General features: G+C 45.9%; 1 protein-coding gene across 2 annotated transcripts in view; it reads left to right on the top strand.

Moving 5' to 3' along the window:
- Positions 1-854: 854 nt before the first annotated feature.
- The window catches only part of zbtb24 (zinc finger and BTB domain containing 24), a 54,550-nt gene continuing 33,951 nt past the window's right edge, over positions 855-21,453 (top strand). The window contains exons 1-2 of one of the 2 annotated variants that reach the window (XM_070885668.1): positions 855-896; positions 19,190-20,187. In XM_070885668.1, coding sequence (XP_070741769.1) covers positions 19,233-20,187 — 955 coding nt within the window. In that variant the 5' untranslated portion in view covers positions 855-896; positions 19,190-19,232. Of the gene's footprint in view, positions 897-920; positions 1,034-19,189; positions 20,188-21,453 lie in introns of those variants that run through there. The other variant, XM_070885670.1, reaches the window with a different exon arrangement.

The raw sequence follows: 21,453 nt of genomic DNA, 5'->3' as shown, positions 1-21,453 counted from the left end.
AGGCCTCGTCATGGATTTTGATAATCGGGGGGCAGTACTGTGTGGCGGGGGCAGGTTGGTAGAGAACCTTTGTCTTACGGATGTTTAGTGTAAGGCCCATACTGTCGTAAGCTTCGGTGAAGGTATTAACGATGGTTTACCCTCACTGTCACTGGGGTAAGATTGGCCTTCAATGACTGTCACTGGGGTACTGACAGTTTCCTTTCACTGATGCTCATTGGGGTACGGATGGTTTGCCTTCATTGACTTTAACGAGAGTATGGACGGTTTGCTTTCACTGACAAGTCAATGGGCTACAGTTTGCCTTGAATGATTGACACAGGGGTATGATTCCACAGGTCCCAGCTGCCCCCACCTCACAAGTAGCCATTCTTCAGGTGTGAGGCTGGATAATGTCACCTGATTGAATGTCATGTGAACAAACCTCCAGGATACATCCTACCAGAGTTGGAAACCCTAGGGAGTAACGTTTGATAGTTTTAACCTTGTTCTAAGCTTTTGAAGGGAGCTGATGCACTTCTCAAGTGGGTGACTCACAATTGAGAATCCTACAGCACACAGCAATATGTTGCCTTTTTCTACAAATCACACTTACCATTCTGAAAGTTGTGCAATTGTAAAACGGTAAACCTATCACATTGACCAAAATTCCGGTCACCTGTCCTAATATCACCTTATGTGGCTGGGAGTCAGATTTTGCTTGTTACAGGGCGTGGCGCAAGTTGCATTTATATATATCTCTCAGTATAAGAAGCAATTCTGAACTAAGAGACAATGAGGTGCGCTCAATGGCCATGCTCTGTGCTGCCCCCTGTTGGCGGGCGGGCGGTCAGTCCCGGCCCAATCTCGCGAGACCTGCCCTGCCTGGGACGCCGCCATCTTGCTGGGTCCGCACGGTAAGGTCCTGGCAGCGCAGCGGCTCACATTTCACTCAGGGCCGCGCTCTGCGCTCGGCCGGGGCGATCAATTCGGCTGCCATCGCCGGCTCACTGATATTTTAATCCGTTAGCCAGGCCCGAGTACAAGAAACAGGGTTAGAAATTATATTTTTATTTCCCCGCCTAGTCGTCAGTGGATGGAGAGGGGCCTTGGCGGCGGGAGAGAGAGAGAGAGAGAGAGACGGGGTAAAGTGAGAGAGTGAGAGAGAGAGAGAGAGAGAGAGAGAGACGGTGTAAAGTGAGAGAGAGAGAGAGATGGGATAAAGTGAGAGCAAGAGAGAGATGGGATAATGTGAGAGCAAGAGAGAGAGACGGGGTAAAGTGAGAGAGAGAGAGAGAGAGACGGGGTAAAGTGAGAGAGAGAGAGAGAGACGGGGTAAAGTGAGAGAGAGAGAGAGAGACGGGGTAAAGTGAGAGAGAGAGAGAGAGAGAGACGGGGTAAAGTGAGAGAGAGAGAGAGAGAGAGACGGGGTAAAGTGAGAGAGAGAGAGAGAGAGAGAGAGACGGGGTAAAGTGAGAGAGAGAGACGGGGTAAAGTGAGAGAGAGAGACGGGGTAAAGTGAGAGAGAGAGACGGGGTAAAGTGAGGGAGAGAGAGAGAGAGAGAGATGGGGTAAAGAGAGAGAGAGAGAGACGGGGTAAAGTGAGAGAGAGAGAGAGAGAGAGACGGGGTAAAGTGAGAGAGAGAGAGAGATGGGGTAAAGAGAGAGAGAGAGACGGGGTAAAGTGAGAGAGAGAGAGAGAGACGGGGTAAAGTGAGAGAGAGAGAGAGAGACGGGGTAAAGTGAGAGAGAGAGAGAGACGGGGTAAAGTGAGAGAGAGTGAGAGAGAGAGACGGGGTAAAGTGAGAGAGAGAGAGAGAGAGAGACGGGGTAAAGTGAGAGAGAGAGAGAGAGAGACGGGGTAAAGTGAGAGACGGGGTAAAGTGAGAGACGGGGTACAGTGAGAGAGAGAGAGACGGGGTAAAGTGAGAGAGAGAGAGACGGGGTAAAGTGAGAGAGAGAGAGACGGGGTAAAGTGAGAGAGAGAGACGGGGTAAAGTGAGAGAGAGAGACGGGGTAAAGTGAGAGAGAGAGACGGGGTAAAGTGAGAGAGAGAGACGGGGTAAAGTGAGAGAGACGGGGTAAAGTGAGAGAGACGGGGTAAAGTGAGAGAGACGGGGTAAAGTGAGAGAGACGGGGTAAAGTGAGAGAGACGGGGTAAAGTGAGAGAGAGAGAGACGGGGTAAAGTGAGAGAGAGAGAGACGGGGTAAAGTGAGAGAGAGAGAGACGGGGTAAAGTGAGAGAGAGAGAGACGGGGTAAAGTGAGAGAGAGACGGGGTAAAGTGAGAGAGAGACGGGGTAAAGTGAGAGAGAGACGGGGTAAAGTGAGAGAGAGAGAGACGGGGTAAAGTGAGAGAGAGAGAGACGGGGTAAAGTGAGAGAGAGAGAGAGAGAGAGACGGGGTAAAGTGAGAGAGAGAGAGAGAGAGACGGGGTAAAGTGAGAGAAAGAGAGACGGGGTAAAGTGAGAGAGAGAGAGACGGGGTAAAGTGAGAGAGAGACGGGGTAAAGTGAGAGAGAGAGACGGGGTAGAGAGAGAGAGAGAGAGAGAGACGGGGTAGAGAGAGAGAAAGAGAGAGAGACGGGGTAAAGTGAGAAAGAGAGAGAGACGGGGTAAAATGAGAAAGAGAGAGAGATGGGATAAAGTAAGTGAGAGCAAGAGAGAGATGGGATAAAGTGAGAGCAAGAGAGAGATGGGATAAAGTGAGAGCAAGAGAGAGAGACGGGGTAAAGTGAGAGAGAGAGAGAGAGAGAGAGAGAGACGGGGTAAAGTGAGAGAGAGACGGGGTAAAGTGAGAGAGAGACGGGGTAAAGTGAGAGATGGGATAAAGAGAGAGACGGGATAAAGTGAGAGAGCGGGAGAGAGAGAGACGGGGTAAAGTGAGAGAGAGAGAGAGAGAGACGGGGTAAAGTGAGAGAGAGAGATGGGATAAAGTGAGAGCAAGAGAGAGAGATGGGATAAAGTGAGAGCAAGAGAGAGAGATGGGATAAAGTGAGAGCAAGAGAGAGAGACGAGGTAAAGTGAGAGAGAGAGAGAGACGGGGTAAAGTGAGAGAGAGAGAGAGAGATGGGGTAAAGTGAGAGAGAGAGAGAGAGAGACGGGGTAAAGTGAGAGAGAGAGACGGGGTAAAGAGAGAGAGAGAGAGAGAGACGGGGTAAAGAGAGAGAGAGAGAGACGGGGTAAAGAGAGAGAGAGAGAGAGAGATGGGGTAAAGTGAGAGAGAGAGAGAGAGACGGGGTAAAGTGAGAGAGAGAGAGAGAGACGGGGTAAAGTGAGAGAGAGAGAGAGAGAGAGACGGGGTAAAGTGAGAGAGAGAGACTGGGTAAAGTGAGAGAGAGAGACGGGGCAAAGTGAGAGAGAGAGAGACGGGGTAAAGTGAGAAAGAGAGAGAGAGAGAGACGGGGTAAAGTGAGAAAGAGAGAGAGAGGGAGACGGGGTAAAGTGAGAGAGAGAGAGACGGGGTAAAGTGAGAGAGAGAGAGACGGGGTAAAGTGAGAGAGAGAGAGACGGGGTAAAGTGAGAGAGAGAGAGAGACGGGGTAAAGTGAGAGAGAGAGAGAGAGACGGGGTAAAGTGAGAGAGAGAGACGGGGTAAAGTGAGAGAGAGAGAGACGGGGTAAAGTGAGAGAGAGAGATACGGGGTAAAGTGAGAGAGAGAGAGAGAGAGAGAGACGGGGTAAAGTGAGAGAGAGAGAGACGGGGTAAAGTGAGAGAGAGAGAGACGGGGTAAAGTGAGAGAGAGAGAGACGGGGTAAAGTGAGAGAGAGAGAGACGGGGTAAAGTGAGAGAGAGAGAGACGGGGTAAAGTGAGAGAGAGAGAGACGGGGTAAAGTGAGAGAGAGAGAGACGGGGTAAAGTGAGAGAGAGAGAGAGAGACGGGGTAAAGTGAGAGAGAGAGAGACGGGGTAAAGTGAGAGAGAGAGAGACGGGGTAAAGTGAGAGAGAGAGAGACGGGGTAAAGTGAGAGATGGGATAAAGAGAGAGAGAGACGGGATAAAGTGAGAGAGCGGGAGAGAGAGAGAGACGGGGTAAAGTGAGAGGGAGAGAGAGACGGGGTAAAGTGAGAGGGAGTGAGAGACGGGGTAAAGTGAGAGGGAGTGAGAGACGGGATAAAGTGAGAGAGAGAGAGATGGGATAAAGTGAGAGAGAGAGATGGGGTAAAGAGAGAGAGAGAGATGCGATAAAGTGAGAGAGAGAGACGGGGTAAAGTGAGAGAGAGAGAGAGGGGATAAAGTGAGAGAAAGAGAGAGACGGGGTAAAGTGAGAGCGATGGGGTAAAGTGTGAGAGAGAGAGAGAGAGAGACGGGATAGAGAGAGAGAGAGATGTGGGATAAAGTGAGAGAGAGAGAGATGTGGGATAAAGTGAGAGAGAGAGATGTGGGATAAAGTGAGAGAGAGAGATGTGGGATAAAGTGAGAGAGAGAGAGAGATGTGGGATAAAGTGAGAGAGAGAGAGATGTGGGATAAAGTGAGAGAGAGAGATGTGGGATAAAGTGAGAGAGAGATGTGGGATAAAGTGAGAGAGAGAGAGAGATGTGGAATAAAGTGAGAGACAGAGAGAGAGAGACGGGGTAAAGTGAGAGAGAGAGAGAGAGAGAGAGACGGGGTAAAGTGAGAGAGAGAGACGGGGTAAAGTGAGAGAGAGAGACGGGGTAAAGTGAGAGAGAGAGACGGGGTAAAGTGAGAGAGAGAGACGGGGTAAAGTGAGAGAGAGAGACGGGGTAAAGTGAGAGAGAGAGACGGGGTAAAGTGAGAGAGAGAGACGGGGTAAAGTGAGAGAGAGAGACGGGGTAAAGTGAGAGAGAGAGACGGGGTAAAGTGAGAGAGAGAGACGGGGTAAAGTGAGAGAGAGAGACGGGGTAAAGTGAGAGAGAGAGACGGGGTAAAGTGAGAGAGAGACGGGGTAAAGTGAGAGAGAGAGACGGGGTAAAGTGAGAGAGAGAGACGGGGTAAAGTGAGAGAGAGAGACGGGGTAAAGTGAGAGAGAGACGGGGTAAAGTGAGAGAGAGAGAGACGGGGTAAAGTGAGAGAGAGAGAGAGAGAGACGGGGTAAAGTGAGAGAGATGGGATAAAGAGAGAGAGAGACGGGATAAAGTGAGAGAGCGGGAGAGAGAGAGACAGGGTAAAGTGAGAGAGAGAGAGAGAGAGAGAGAGAGAGACGGGGTAAAGTGAGAGAGAGAGAGAGAGACGGGGTAAAGTGAGAGAGAGAGACGGGGTAAAGTGAGCAAGAGAGAGAGATGGGATAAAGTGAGAGCAAGAGAGAGAGAAATGGGATAAAGTGAGAGCAAGAGAGAGAGACGGGGTAAAGTGAGAGAGAGAGAGACGGGGTAAAGTGAGAGAGAGAGAGACGGGGTAAAGTGAGAGAGAGAGAGAGAGACGGGGTAAAGAGAGAGAGAGACGGGGTAAAGTGAGAGAGAGAGAGAGAGAGAGAGTGAGAGAGAGAGAGAGACAGGGTAAAGTGAGAGAGAGAGACGGGGTAAAGTGAGAGAGAGAGAGACGGGGTAAAGTGAGAGAGAGAGAGACGGGGTAAAGTGAGAGAGAGAGAGACGGGGTAAAGTGAGAGAGAGAGAGAGAGAGAGACGGGGTAAAGTGAGAGAGAGAGAGAGAGAGAGAGAGAGAGACGGGGTAAAGTGAGAGAGAGAGAGACGGGGTAAAGTGAGAGAGAGAGAGACGGGGTAAAGTGAGAGAGAGAGAGAGACGGGGTAAAGTGAGAGAGAGAGAGAGAGAGACGGGGTAAAGTGAGAGAGAGAGAGAGACGGGGTAAAGTGAGAGAGAGAGAGAGACGGGGTAAAGTGAGAGAGAGAGAGAGAGACGGGGTAAAGTGAGAGAGAGAGAGAGAGAGAGAGACGGGGTAAAGTGAGAGAGAGAGAGAGACGGGGTAAAGTGAGAGAGAGAGAGACGGGGTAAAGTGAGAGAGAGAGAGAGACGGGGTAAAGTGAGAGAGACGGGGTAAAGTGAGAGATGGGATAAAGAGAGAGACGGGATAAAGTGAGAGAGCGGGAGAGAGAGAGACGGGGTAAAGTGAGAGAGCGGGAGAGAGAGAGACGGGGTAAAGTGAGAGAGAGAGAGAGACGGGGTAAAGTGAGAGAGAGAGAGAGACGGGGTAAAGTGAGAGAGAGAGAGAGAGACGGGGTAAAGTGAGAGAGAGAGAGAGACGGGGTAAAGTGAGAGAGACGGGGTAAAGTGAGAGAGAGACGGGATAAAGTGAGAGCGGGAGAGAGAGAGAGACGGTAAAGTGAGAGAGAGAGAGAGACGGGGTAAAGTGAGAGAGAGAGAGACGGGGTAAAGTGAGAGAGAGAGAGACGGGGTAAAGTGAGAGAGAGAGAGACGGGGTAAAGTGAGAGAGACGGGGTAAAGTGAGAGAGAGAGAGAGAGAGACGGGGTAAAGTGAGAGAGAGAGAGACGGGGTAAAGTGAGAGAGAGAGAGACGGGATAAAGTGAGAGAGAGAGAGACGGGATAAAGTGAGAGAGAGACACGGGGTAAAGTGAGAGAGACACGGGGTAAAGTGAGAGAGAGACGGGGTAAAGTGAGAGAGAGAGAGAGAGAGACAGGGTAAAGTGAGAGGGAGAGAGACGGGGTAAAGTGAGAGGGAGAGAGAGACGGGGTAAAGTGAGAGGGAGTGAGAGACGGGGTAAAGTGAGAGGGAGTGAGAGACGGGATAAAGTGAGAGAGAGAGAGACGGGATAAAGTGAGAGAGAGATGGGGTAAAGAGAGAGAGAGAGATGCGATAAAGTGAGAGAGAGAGACGGGGTAAAGTGAGAGAGAGAGAGAGAGAGAGGGGATAAAGTGAGAGAAAGAGAGAGACGGGGTAAAGTGAGAGCGATGGGGTAAAGTGTGAGAGAGAGAGACGGGATAGAGAGAGAGAGAGAGACGGGATAGAGAGAGAGAGAGATGTGGGATAAAGAGAGAGAGAGAGAGATGTGGGATAAAGTGAGAGAGAGAGAGATGTGGGATAAAGTGAGAGAGAGAGAGATGTGGGATAAAGTGAGAGAGAGAGAGATGTGGGATAAAGTGAGAGAGAGAGATGTGGGATAAAGTGAGAGAGAGAGATGTGGGATAAAGTGAGAGAGAGAGATGTGGGATAAAGTGAGAGAGAGAGAGATGTGGAATAAAGTGAGAGAGAGAGAGAGAGAGATGTGGAATAAAGTGAGAGAGAGAGAGATGTGGGATAAAGAGAGAATGAGATGTGGGATAAAGTGAGAGAGATGTGGGATAAAGTGAGAGAGATGTGGGATAAAGAGAGAGAGAGAGAGAGAGGGAGGGGATAAAGTGAGAGACGTGGGATAAATTCATGAAATGTTTTTTTGTCAATTCCCAACTCTTTTTACGAAAGTTATTGAACATTGATCTTTTTTCAGCATTTTCAGTTTTTGTTTTGGAATCCAGCATCTGCAGTATTTTGCTATTGAACATTTATCTTACCATCTTACATTCCCATTAGAAATCTGAAAGGGCTGGAGGCAGGGTGACATTATGATGATTCTTCACTATTACAAACACACTTAGAATACAACACAGTAGGAGGCCATTCGGTGCTTGTGCCGGCTCTCTGCAAGAGCACTTCAGCTAATCCCACTATTTATAATCTATATCAATGACTTGGCTAAAGGGACCGATTGTAATGTAGCCAAACTTGCTGATTTTGCAAAGATAGGTGGGAAAGCAAGTTGTGAAGAGGGCACAAAGAAGCTGCCAAGAGATATAGATCGGCTAAGTGAGTGGCAAAAATTTGGCAGATAGAGTATAATGTGGGAAAATATGATTAGCCACTTTGGTAGGAAAAAGAAAGGTTATCCACTTTGGTAGGAAAAATATTAAAGAAAATTATTATTTAAATGGGGAGAGATTAAATAATGCTGCGGTACAGATCGATCTGGGGGTTCTTGTACATGAAACTCAAAAAGTTAGCATGCAGGTACAGCAAGTATTTGGGAAAGCAAATGGAGTGTTGGCTTTTATTGCAAAGGGAATGGAGTATAAAAGTAAGGAAGTTCTGCCACAACTGTACAGGATGTTGGTGAGGCCACACCTGGAGTACTGCGTACTGCATTGGTCGTCTTATTGAAGTAGGGATATACTTGCATTGGAGCCAGTTTCGAGAAGATTGATGCCTGAGCTGAAGGGGTTGTCATGAAGAAAGGTTGAACAGGTTGGGTCTATACTCATTGGAGTTTAGAAGACTGAGGTGATTTTATTGAGGCTTATAAGATTCTGAGGGGGCTTGACAGGGTAAATGGAGATGGATGTTTCCTCTTTTGGGGAATCTAGAACTGGGGGTATTGTCTCAGAATAAAGGGTCGCCCATTTAAAAGAGAAATTAGGAATTTCTTCTCTCAGAGGGTCGTAAATCTTTGGAATTCTCTACTTCAATGAGCTGTGGAGGCTGGGTCATTGAATATATTTAAGGTGGAGATAGACAGATTTTTGAATGATAAGGGAGTCAAGGGTTATGGGAAGAGGGCAGGGAAGTGGAGTTGAGGCCAAGATCAGATTAGCCATAATATTGAATGGGGGAGCAGGCTCGAGGGGCCAGATAGCCTATACCTGCTTGTTCACTACCCTGCCCTTTCCTCGTAGTCCTGCAAATATTTTTCCTTCAGATACTTATTAAATTCCCCTTTGAAAGATACAGTTGAATCTGCCTCCATCACCCCTTCAGGCAGTGAATTCCAGATCCTAACCACTCGCTACGTAAAAAAGTTTTTCATCATGTCATCTTTCGTTCTCTGGCAATCATCTTAAATCTGTGTCCTCTGGTTCTCCTGCCAATGAGAACAGTTTTTATCTACTCTGTGTAGACCCCTCATGATTTTGATCATCATATCATCATCATAGGCAGTCCCTTGGAATCGAGGAAGACTTGCTTCCACTCTTAATATGAGTTCTTAGGTGGCTGTACAGTTCAATCTGAGAACCACAGTCTCTGTTACAGGTGGGACAGATAGTCGTTGAGGGAAGGGATGGGTGGGACTGGTTTGCCGCACGCTCTTTCCGCTGCCTGCGCTTGATTTCTGCATGCTCTCGGTGACATCTCCTTTAATCTTCTCTGCTCTACAGAGAACAACCCCAGCTTCTCCACTCTATCCACATAGCTGAAGTCCCTCATCCCTGGAAACATTCTTGTAAATCTTTTCTGCACCCTCTCTCAGGCTTTTACATTCTCCTGAAGTGCGGTGCCCAGAATTGGACACAATACTCCAGTTGAGGCCGAACCAATGTTTTATAAAGGTTTATCATAACTTCCTTGCTTTTGTACTCTATGCCTCCATTTTTAAAGCCCAGGATCACATGTGCTTTTTTAACCGCTTTCTCAACCTACTCTGCCACCTTCAACGGTTTGCAGATATACCCCCAGGTCTCTCTGCTCATGCACCCACTTTAGAATTGTACCCTATAGTTTATATTATTTCTCCTTGTTCTTCCTACCGAAATGTATCACATCGCACTTTTCTGCGTTAAACTTTACATGTCCACCCATTCCACCAGCCTGTCTATGCACTTTTGAAGTCCATCACTAGCTCCTCACTGTTCACTGTACTTCCAATTTTTGTGTCATCTGCAAATTTTGAAATTGTGCCCTGTACTCCCAAGTCTTAAGTCATTATATATTAAGAAAAGATATATTGGTCATCATGTGGGAGCATGCTGTGCACAATTTGGCTGTCACGTTTCCTACATCACAACAGTGACTACACTTCAAAAATAATTAATTGGCTGCAAAGCACTTTGGGACGCCCTGAGATTGTGAAAGGCGCTCTATAAATTAAGTTCTTTCTTTCATGTTGCTGAGAATTATAAAAACTTCACACATACAAGCACATCCACAATGTTTCGATGATTGACAAGCTGATGTTTGAGCTGACAGAGAAATCCAATAGTGACTTTAAAGGACTGTAGCATTGCAGTTTTTAACAAGAAGGCTTGACAGTCTTAACTGCAGTTGCTGGTGTAAAAAACATGATAGCATTTTGATTTGGAGCAAGAAGCCTGTTATGCTTAGACTATGTTCTGTTTTGATATTTGGATTTTGTTATTGTACCAGATTGATGCAAGTCCTTTTGCTCCTGATTTTGGTTGAGTGTCAGCCAGTGGCTCAGTTGGTGGCATCCTTGCCTCTAAGTCAGAAGGTTGTGTGTTCACGTTCCACTCCAGAGAGCACAAAAATATAGGTTGACACTCCAGTGCAGTGCTGAGGGAGTGCTGTACTGTCGGAGGTGCTGTCTTTCGGATGAGACGTTAAACCGAGGCCCCATCTGCGCTCTCAAGTGGACGTAAAAGATTCCACGCAACTTTTTCGAAGAACAGGGTAATCCCAGTGTCCTGGGCAATATTTAGCCATCAATCAATATAACCAAAAAAACCTAGATTATCTAGTCATTATCACATTGCTGTTTGTGGGAGTTTGCTAAGTGCAAATTAGCTGCCGCGTTTCCTACATTACAACAGTGACTTCACTCCAAAAAAATGTATTTCATTGGCTGTAAAGCGCTTTGGATGTTCAGTGGTCAGTGAAAGGCGCTATATAAATGCAAGTCTGTCTTTCTTTGTATTGTCCAAGTATGCAATAAGTGGGAGACTGGGAGGTGGAATTAAGGTGGAGAAATAAGTATTTGGCCTCGTCCAATGGGTTGACCGAGTATCTGGAGAGTCATTGTAAGAAAGTAGCCTGGGATAGGGTATGTCAGCAGGCCATGCTTTTGTCAGGGATTGAAGTATATTGAACCTCTATTGAGGCTCAGAAGAATTCACTTTTATATATTTTTGAGACTTGGTCAATATGAATAAAGTTTGCAGATTGTTCTCACGTAAAAGGAGTTTTGATGAATTAACAAAATAAATGAATGTGAGGAGTGTTTATTATATGTGTGTGGATGTAATGTATGAAGACAGGCAAAATACAGAGAAACAGTATTTTGTAAACTTTATACTCTTAACTTTCTTTGAAACTATGAAAGCAGTTGAATTGTTTTCATGCTTTTCCCTATGTTCCCACACGTATAACAAGTGGTTCAAGACAATACAGGATAGATTGCATTAGGCACAGGAAAAATCTGTGACTGCTCGGTCTTGGTACTTCTACTTGTAGAATGTTGGACTTCCATTCAGAGTAGTGAAGTTTAACATTCCTTTATATTGCAGAATGACTTCTACTTTGAGCAGTTCTGAAATCTGCCATGTTTTTGTGCTGTGGATCCAAACATTGCAGGGTATAATTCACAGCACTGGCTGCAACTATGAAAAAATTGACGTTGCATAATTTTTGCATTTAGCGCAATTGTTTAAAAGTTGTAATTGAAGCTTTAATTTCTGGCCATGTACCTCCCCGATGCCTGGGCAGTACAGGCCAGCATTGCAAAACATGCAGGGGCCGAAATTGCCTCTTTCTATAATATCCGTGACCGCCTCAAAGGCAGCCATGGGTCGGTAAGGACTCAGTGCTTGGTCTGCGCAGAGGGGCCGCCATTTTGTAAATTGCCCTCTATTTTTGGAGCAGTGTACGGCACCGCCCTGTCCGTTTTCCTGCCGCATCGGGCATGCGCCAACCCCTTCCCGACCGGCAGTGACCCACTTTCCGACCTCGTGGGAAATTGCCCCATGCGGAAATGTGTAACGGGAGCGGCGCTGCTATCGGTCGGTGCCATTGACAGTTTTCCCCAGCGGGGAGCAGTCTGTGGCTGGGCGATGCATCCGCCTTTAAAGGGGAAGTCGCGCTGCTGGTGACTCCATTTTATTTTTTTATTGTTGGCGAACTGCCAGGTCGGGCTGACAATTATGCCCACAGGTTGGCTGGGCTGCCAATAGGCAGCCTGGAACCGTCTCTTGGGTGCCAGGCCGCTGATCCGGCCGAAACCCTCCCTGGTAGTCCAGTGTTTGCCACTAAAGTGGCTGCAGAGTTCGCTGCAGCCTTCCCCTTTAACTGAAGGGGAGGGACGCTGACGTCATCATCATGGCGCTGATGACTTGGAGCGACAGCCGTTCCGATCCGCCCCCACTTGCGCCTCCCGATCGGAAATACAAAACAAAGTGCTGAAAATCGGCGGATTGTCCGTCCCATGCATTGGGGTGGATGTAACACTTAAAAATCGGTAGGTGGGCCCCGTTTCGGGCGGATGGCAATTTTGGCTCCGCAGTGTTCAGACAGTAGCTGGGCGGAAAAAAATGGCTGTCGTTATCATAGGCAGTCCCTCGGAATCGAGGAAGACTTGCTTCCACTCTTAAAATGAGTCCTCAGGTGGCTGAACAGTCCAATACGAGAACCACAGTCCCTGTCACAGGTGGGACAAATAGTCGTTGAGGGAAGAGGTAGGTGGGACTGGTTTGCCGCACGCTCTTTCCGCTGCCTGCGCTTGATTTCTGCATGCTCTCAGCGATAAGACTCGAGGTGCTCAGTGCCCTCCCGGATGCACTTCCTACACTTAGGGTGGTCTTTGGCCATGGACTCCCAGGTGTCAGTGAGGATGTTGCACTTTTTCAGGGAGGCTTTAAAGGTGTCCTTGTAACGTTTCCTCTGCCCACCTTTGGCTCGTTTGCCATGAAGGAGTTCCAAGTAGAGTGCTTGCTTTGGGAGTCTCGTGTCTGGCATGCGAACTATGTGGCCTGTCCAGCGGAGCTGATCAGTTGTGGTCAGTGCTTCAATGCTGGGGATGTTGGCCTGGTCGAGGATGCTAATGTTGGTGCGCCTGTCCTGCCAGGGGATTTGTAGGATCTTGCAGAGGCATCTTTGGTGGTATTTCTCCAATGACTTGAGGTGTCTACTGTACATGGTCCATGTCTCTGAGCCATACAGGAGGGCGGGTATTACTACAGCCCTGTAGACCATGAGCTTGGTGGCAGTTTTGAGGGCCTGGGCTTCAAACACTTTTCCTCAGGCGGCTGAAGGCGGTGTTGAATCTCGTCAATGTCTGCTCTTGTTGATAAGAGGTTCCCTAGGTATGGGAAATGGTCCACTTTATCCAGGGCCGCGCCATGGATCTTGAGGACTGGGGGGCTGTGCTGTGCGGCGGGGAGAGATTGGTGGAGGTCCTTTGTTTTACGGATCTTTAACCTAAGGCCCGTGCTTTTGTGCGCCTCAGTAAATACATCAACTATGTCCTTTAGTTCAGCCTCTGTATGTGCGTAGACGTAGGTGTCGTCCGCGTACTGTAGCTCGACAACAGAGGTTGGGGTGGTCTTGGTCCTGGCTTGGAGACGGTGAAGGTTGAACAGGTTCCCACTGGTTCTGTATTTAGTTCCACTCCAGCGGGAAGCTTGTTGACTGTGAGGTGGAGCATGGCAGCGAGGAAGATTGAGAAGAGGGTTGGGGCAATGACGCAGCCCTGTTTGACCCCAGTCCGGACGTGGATTGGGTCTGTGATGGATCCATTGGTAAGGATCACGGCCTGCATGTCGTCGTGGAGCAGGTGGAGGATGGTGACGAACTTTTGGGGGCATCTGAAACGGAGGAGGATGTTCCATAAACCCTATGGTAGATATGGCAAAAAACACATCTCTGAGAGTGTTCCATGTTGCCTTATCATCTTGGTTATATTTATATTATAGCATTTCTACCAAGGTTAGAACTGAATTGGCAACAGCACTACTGTAAACGACAATGATCCCTCTCTTGCCTCTGTTGCCCTGTTAGTTTTCAAGCTCCCAGATAGCATATTTTAAGGTAGTAAAGCAAGACTGCTTCATTTTTGGGGGTGGAGGGTAATTGATAGAGGCTATGAAAATTGTGTCTCCGGGATCTAATACAATATGATGATGCTGGCAGTAAAAAAGTCAAGATCATGTCGCCCTCCTGATCAAGGGAGAACAACACGGAGCCCAACAAGAGTTGAAAGGGAATAATAAAATGGGGTGAAAATTACAACAGTAGAAGCCATTTTTCCCATATTCTGCCCTAAAAATAACTTGGTTGTTGCTTCGAAAAAAATATTCTCTTGAACCAAAACACCTTTGAAGCAAGTTAACATGAAGCTGTCATATTTGAAAAAAATATTTATTTAAAAGCACATTTCATCATTTATTATTTCAAGATACTTGCAGAATAAATCTAAATATTATGAACTTTTTGTGCCAAAATATGACACTGGTTTTATTTTGGACTGTTTACAGAATCGGACTTATCTAAATTTTGAGTTTGATATATTTTTATTCAGCTGAGTAGGGGAGATAATTGGGCTGTTCTTGGTTTATGCTCTAGACCAGTTGTCTGAATGTACCACACAACTAATGTGAAAAATATTCCTGTCAGCAATTTGTTGCACCTTGGAACTTTGATTCTTGCTTGCAGAGCCACCAATTCAGCTATTAAAAAGCCTCTTTAGAAGTATTACACAGTGTTGAAACATTTTTAATTGTGGGCATGATTTGTCAAAAATATTTAGGCTGCTAGAATTTAAGTGCAGTCCATTTACAATGTGTTAGCTATTGGAAATGGGCAAAGTAAATGCAGTGGATGTGGTGTACATGGACTTGAGAAAACTTTTGATAAGGTAATACACAAGACTGTTTATGTTCATTGTGTATGTCAATGATTTGAAAATAGGGCTAAAGGAAGTGATGTCTAAATTTATAGATTGTTCAAATAGAAGGTATAATAAATAATTCTGTGGACAAAAGGAAGATGAGACATGGAATGGGCAAAAAGTGGCAGATGGATTTGAATGCCAGCTAATGTGAGGAGGTATACTTTGTTTTTTTTTAAGAAGTAATTATAATTTGGGGAAGAGCTGGATAAGATGGAGGAGCAGAGAGGGAGAGAGGAGTTCAGGTTCTCGAGGCATTGGGATTGAAATTGCGGTCGGAGGCTTCCCGCGGGCGAACATCTCCAAACCGCAAGAAAACCACGCACCTACCCGCTGGCCCCGGATCTTTGAACATTTGCGCTCCTCAGTCTGCAGGCGTACTCCTGCGTAAAGGCCCATGTGTTGGTGAGACCACTCCTGGAGTACTTTGTACAGCTTTGGTCTCCTTATTTAGGGAGGGATATACTTGCATTGGAAGCAGTTCAGAGAAGGTTCACTATGTTAATTTCTGAGTTAAGGGGTAGTCTTATGAAGAAAGGTTGATCGGGTTGAGCCTAAACTCATTGGAGTTTAGAAAAATAAGAGGTGATCTTATTCAAACATATAAGATTCTGAGGGAACTTGGTGGATGCAGAGAGGATGTTTCCCTTAGTGGGGGAATATAGAACTAAGGGGCATAGTTTCAGAATAAGGGGCCGCCCATTTAAAATGGAGATGAGGAGGAATTTCTTCTCTGAGGGCGTGAATCTTTGGAATTCTCTACCCCAGAGAGCTGTGGAGGCTGGATCATTGAATATATTTAAGGTGGAGATAGACAGATTTTTGAATGATAGGGGAATCAAGGGTTATGGGGAGCGGGCATGAAAGTGGAGTTGAGGCCAAGATCAGATCAGCCATGATCTTATTGAATGGCGGAGCAGACTCGAGGGGCCAAATGGCCTACTCCTGCTCCTATTTCTTATGTTCCCAATGCGGTTCGCAGGTGTCCCTGGGATCACATGGGCCAGCCCAACCAATCACAATGGGACATTCCTGTTTTACTTATGGGGATTCAATTTACATATGGAATCCCCATAAGCATAATAGAAATCCTCTAAAAAACAAACTATCAAAGCACTTAAATAAAAATAAATCATCACCTGTTCAAAATTAATTAAAATACAATTTAATTAAACATTTAAAACAAAAATGTAATAAAAAAAAATGTGAACACTTTTACAGGGTTCAAAAATTACCTAAACTAATTTTAAAGGTTTGTATTATTTTAATATTTAATTAAACCCTTACACTGGTAAAAGAAGGTCTTACAGCTGCTTTTACCAGGCAAAAAGGTTTTGTGGGCATTTGTTGGGCAAATAGCCCAACTCTGTTCCAGCGAATGTCAGTTTCAGGTGGATTTGTACGATCTGTAAAGCTGAAACTTGACAGATTGCAAGTTCCGTGTTTTCATGCGCATCGCCGTCATAGGCCTGGAAAATCTGGGCCATTAAAAGCAACACCTCACGAGGATAGGGTCACCTTTTTGAAAAAAGCTAATGGAATACAGGTGCAGCATCCAGATTCTGCGTTTTTCCGGACTTTGGATCGTCTTTCTGATGTCATGAATCCGGAAACACCCGAGTCCAGGTTTGGGTATTTCCGGATTTCGGAATGTCAGAAAGGGGTGGGGGGTGATGGTCCCGTCCAGGAGCTATTCAATGAGCTCGTCACGCGGGGCCCAGCCGTCAAGGAGTTGTTCGGGCACGCCCCACCAAGGAGGAGCTGTTTGGGCGGGGCCCCGCCGAGGAGGAGCTGTTTGGGCGGGGCCCCGCCGAGGAGGAGCTGTTTGGGCGGGGCCCTGCCGCCGAGGAGCTGTTTGGGCGGGGCCCCGCCGAGGAGGAGCTGTTTGGGCGGGGCCCCGCCGAGGAGGAGCTGTTTGGGCGGGGCCCCGCCGCCGAGGAGCTGTTCGGGCGAGGCTCGAGGTCGGCGGGTCCGGATTCCGGACGACCCTGCCACCAATCAGTCCGGATTCTGGAACTCCGTATTTTGGACCCTGCACCTGTACTGGGTTTTACAGCAAGAGGTGTAGAATATAGAAGTCAAGATGCAATGGTAAATCTACATAAAACCATAGTAAGACCATAGTTGGAGTACCGTTATTTGAGCTGCACACTGCAAGAAGGATGTTAAGGTAATAGAGGGCTCAATTTTGGCCCACCCCTTTTTTTGGCGCACTTACTGGCGATGCGCCGCTTTTCTCCATTCAGAAGTGCGGAGAAAAAATTCCTCTCCACTTTGGCCGCTGTCCGGCCTCTCCCCGGTCGTCACACAACATGGCCAGTCGAGTCGGGGTGGAGCTTAGCGTCCTGCGCTGAAAACAGTGCCGGGATGTCTGCACGTGTGCATTGGAGTCGGGTCACGATGTCTGCACATGCACAGTAGCGCCGAAATAGGAATAGGAGGAGTAGGTGGTGGAAAATGAGTTTTGAACGTCCGTGTGTAGGCTTACAAAATAAATTTATGTTAAAAAGGGTAAATCCTGACGCAGAGCACAAGGCCGAGTTCTTATTCAAATGTTTCCACCATCCTTTCCAAGGACCCTTATATGTGATTAAAGGAGCGCGCTGTGTGTGTTCCAATGTCGGCAGTTCAATCGCTCCCGCCCCTATCTCTGGCCAAGTGGCCTCCCGGTGCATTGTCGTCCCGCACCTATCCCAGGCCGAGTGGCTTCCCGCACTGGCTGGCCCGCTGTTTGCCCGGGCCGAGTTTTCAGATAACGGTAGAACTTCTATTTTTTTTATTTGTTATTGAATGCTTATTACTTTTTGTGCTTTGTTTAGTGCTTTAGGTGCAGGTCCTCTCCGCTTCCCTTCCCGCCCCTATCCCAGGCCAAAAGGCCTCTGATGTACCTACTCGCACTGATTTCTTAACCCTCCGCAAGGGTTTTCTGAAGTGGCCACATACGCTGGCCTAAGTAGATTTGGAGTAACTATTATAATAGCTGGTCAAAGTGACCTAAATGGCCGAAACGGGCCTAGGTGGCTGGTAACGACCCCTTTTGAGAAAAACTAACCGAAACTAAAAAAATCGTAACTAACTCACTTATACTGGCACAAACTGAATGTGCAAAATGGGGATTTTTAAGATCTGCCAGTAAAATCAAGTTACTCCAAAAAAAAACCGGAGCACCTCCTGGACAAAATTGAGCCCATTGATGGTACAGTACAGATTCACTAGGATGCTGTCTAGTATGAACAAATAAAAGATTGTTTTCATTAGAACACAGATAGAATCATAGAATGGTTACAGCACGGAAGAAGGCCATTCAGCTCGTTGAGTCTATTGCGACTATCAGCTAGTCCCACTCCCCTGCCCTTTCCCTGTAGCCCTGCAATTTTTTTTCCTTCAGATACTTATCCAACTCCCTTTTGAAAGATAAGATTGATTCTGCCTCCACCACCCTTTCAGGCAGTGCATTCCAGAACCCAACCACTCTCTGCGTAAAAAAGATTTTTCTTACATCGCCTTTGGTTCTTTTGTTAATCACCTTAAATCTGTGGATGGAACAGAGTAGATAGAAACTGACTGGTTCCAGTGATTGAGGCACCTCAAACAAGGGGATATAGCTATAAGAATATAGCACACTAAATGAAAGGTTTATTAGATTATATCACAATTTATATTTAGAGTGTATCAGTACAGTTGGAAGACTATGGGTTAATGAAGGACACATGCTTTTGTTTCAACACACAAATCATTACTTAGTGCATATCTTAATTCATTGTTATCGCTAGGATATCACTAAGGCATAATATTTAGTGGAATTTCTAATCATGTCCACTCAACTATGAAAAATACCCTGTGGTACAATTACAGATTTTGCTCTTCCGAGCTTGACTTGCATCTAGAGAAAGCATGTTGAGCTATAAAGCACTGAGATGAAGTACTGGTGATTACAGGTCTGCCACAGAAAGAAAGAAAGACTTGCATTTATAAAGTGTCTTTCATGATCACTGGACATCTCAAAACACTTTACATCCAATGAAGTACTTTTTTTTTTTAAGTGTAGTCACTGTTGTAATGTAGGAAACACAGCAGCCAATTTGCGCACAGCAAGCTCCCCAGCAATGTAATAATGACCAGATAATCTGTTTTTGTTATGTTGATTGAGGGATAAATATTGGCCAGGACAGGAGGAAAGAACAATTGAAGGTGATGAGTTAAGAGTAGCACATAATGCTAATTTGTATTGGCTGAGATATCTGTGGAATTCTCTGCCCCAGAGAGCTGTGGAGGCTGGGTCATTGAATATATTTAAGGCGGAGATAGACAGATTTTTGAGCGATAGGGGAGTAAAGAGTTATGGGGAGCGGGCAGGGAAGTGGAGCTAAGTCCATGATCAGATCAGCCATGATCTTATTGAATGGCGGAGCAGGCTTGAAGGGCCAAATGGCCTACACCTGCTCCTATTTCTTATCTTATATAAAAAAATGTTGGTATACCACATTGTCACCAGGAAGAACATAAACACAAATGTGACCTGAGATCTGTATTGCTGTCTGAATCAAAATCTATGTGACAACCATCACAAATACTAAGTAACTCTATTGGCGATGTTATTTAGGAATACATGTCGTTATTTAAACAAGATATGCTTATTTTGTGAACATGAATGAGTAAGAGTTTTACCATTTACATTTATGTTTTTTTTCATTAGCAGGTATGCCAGTCAGAAGTATGTTTGACTGAGTGTCATCAAGATGGCCGAGACATTGCCTGGTGTCCCACCTCCCTCTTCTCTTATCATCCAGTCTAAGACTCACAAAGATACTATTCTAACTAACTTTGAAGAACAAAGAAAAAGAGATTTCTTGTGTGACATCACTCTAATTGCTGAGGATGTTCACTTCAAAGCACACAAAGCACTGCTTGCTGCCAGCAGCGAGTATTTCTCTCTGATGTTTGCTGATGAGAACCAACAAGGCCAGGCTATGTATATGCTTGATGGAATGGCTGCAGACACATTCAGTGCTGTGCTGGAATTCATATACACCGGTCGTCTGAATGTCATTGAAAAGTCCATTGAGCACATCATGACCACTGCCGAGGTTCTAAAAGTGAATGATTTGATCAAAGCATATTCAGACTATCAGGACAACCATTTACATGTTAAGGTATCGCGGGCTTCCAATGGAATTAAAGTAGTTGTGGAACCCATTGTTGATGATGATCAGCCCTCAAAGCCAAAACGCAAGAGGGGAAGGCCTCGGAAATGTGAGCAGGTGCAAGCAGAAAAGAGTGAAGTTGACAGTGGGACTCCAACTGACCCACAAGAACATCAAAGCAAATTTGGACAACCTGCAGAGGAAATTAATTGTAAAATAAGCAGTAAGGTTGCCAGTGAAGGAAGACAAAGCTGCAAGGCATCAGAACCAGAAGTCTGTCTTGACACTGACGCTGGCACAGATTCACAGACAGAAGGTTATGAACATAAAATAGCAGCACTGGTGAGTCGCAGCCGCTATAGCAACCGTAGAATTCAAAGGCCTATTAAGTTAATGGGGTACAAGCTTGGCATGGTAGAGGAGGAACAGGAGGAAGTAAGGAAGCGAGGGAGGAAGAGAAAGTATCCGGATGTGGAGGCAAGATGTGAAGACTGTGACAAAGTGTTTAAAAATCACCACTTCTTGGCCATACATCGAAGGACACACACAGGTGAGCAATGAAGAACTTTTTTTGGTTTTGCAGTTGGGATAGCACTTGAACAATGATTTGCTAGAATTTCCCATATTAACATACAATGACAATTCATTGACCAAGTGGACTCTAGATCAGCAAAGTAATAACATGGCTTAGATACTTCTTTCGAGAATCTCCATCTCCCACACTCAGAAACCGTTTGGAAACATGAACTTTTAAATGCTTGATACAATGTAGGTACTAGGGATTGCTTACATATGCAATTTATGCTTATTTAAATGGCCATCTGACACCATGAATTTGTTGTCCAAAAAACAATGAAAAAATACTGTCCCTGAGGAGATTGTTTACAAACTTCTTCCAAATTTATTTTCCTCCATACAGTGGCATTAGACTTTAGGACCCTCCATCTGCACTGATAAACCTCACATACCATTCCCCAGATCTGGCAAAACCCAGGTTTCCCTTCCACAAACCTCAGGATCTGTCCTTAACCTGTGTTACTAAACCCTAGGACCCTCCCCAATGCTGTAAAACCTAAGCCCTCCACCCCCGACAAATCCTACAAGCTCTCCTTCCCATTATTGGCACATATTGCCTCCCACCTTGTTGTGTATTTTGGGCATTTAGCAAAGTTGAGTACATTGTTAAAGTTTTCAAGAACAAAATTAACGGAAGCATTGAATTCGATCTGCCAAACACACACAAATCCCAGAATATGAGATTTTAAAAATGCAATTTGATTTTACATCGATGGTCCTGATAATGCAGATTCTTTGGGCCCAAGTTTCCACATGATTTGCGCCTGATTTTTAGGAGCAACTGGTGGAGAACGGACTATCTTAGAAATCGCAATTCTCCACATTTTTTTTTCTGCAGTTCTAGTCAGGTACAACAGTTCTACTTTGGAACAGAATTTTTTCTTCAAAAGGGGGCGTGTCCGGCCACTGACGCCTGGTTTCAAAGTTTCCACAGTGAAAACGTACTCCAAACTAAGTTAGAATGGAGCAAGTGAAGATTTTTGTAGAACTGAAAAAACCTGTTCTACACATTAAAAAATCAGGCGCAGGTTACAAATTAGGCGTCCAGAACGAGGTGGGGGGGGGAGGGGGGGGAAGGGAAGTCATTAAATTCTACAATAAATCCTTATTTATACTTCTACAAATATTATACAAATAAATCCAACCTGAATAAACATTTATAAGCAAAGAAAAGATTAAATAAACCATCTTCCTACCTGTATGAAGGTGCTTCAGGCACAGAGAATGCTGCAGTCAGCCT

This window comes from Pristiophorus japonicus, chromosome 7, assembly GCF_044704955.1.
Source record: "Pristiophorus japonicus isolate sPriJap1 chromosome 7, sPriJap1.hap1, whole genome shotgun sequence".
NCBI lineage: Eukaryota > Metazoa > Chordata > Chondrichthyes > Pristiophoridae > Pristiophorus > Pristiophorus japonicus.
Note: the sequence above shows the minus strand (reverse complement) of the source record. Positions and strands in the feature narration are given on the sequence as shown.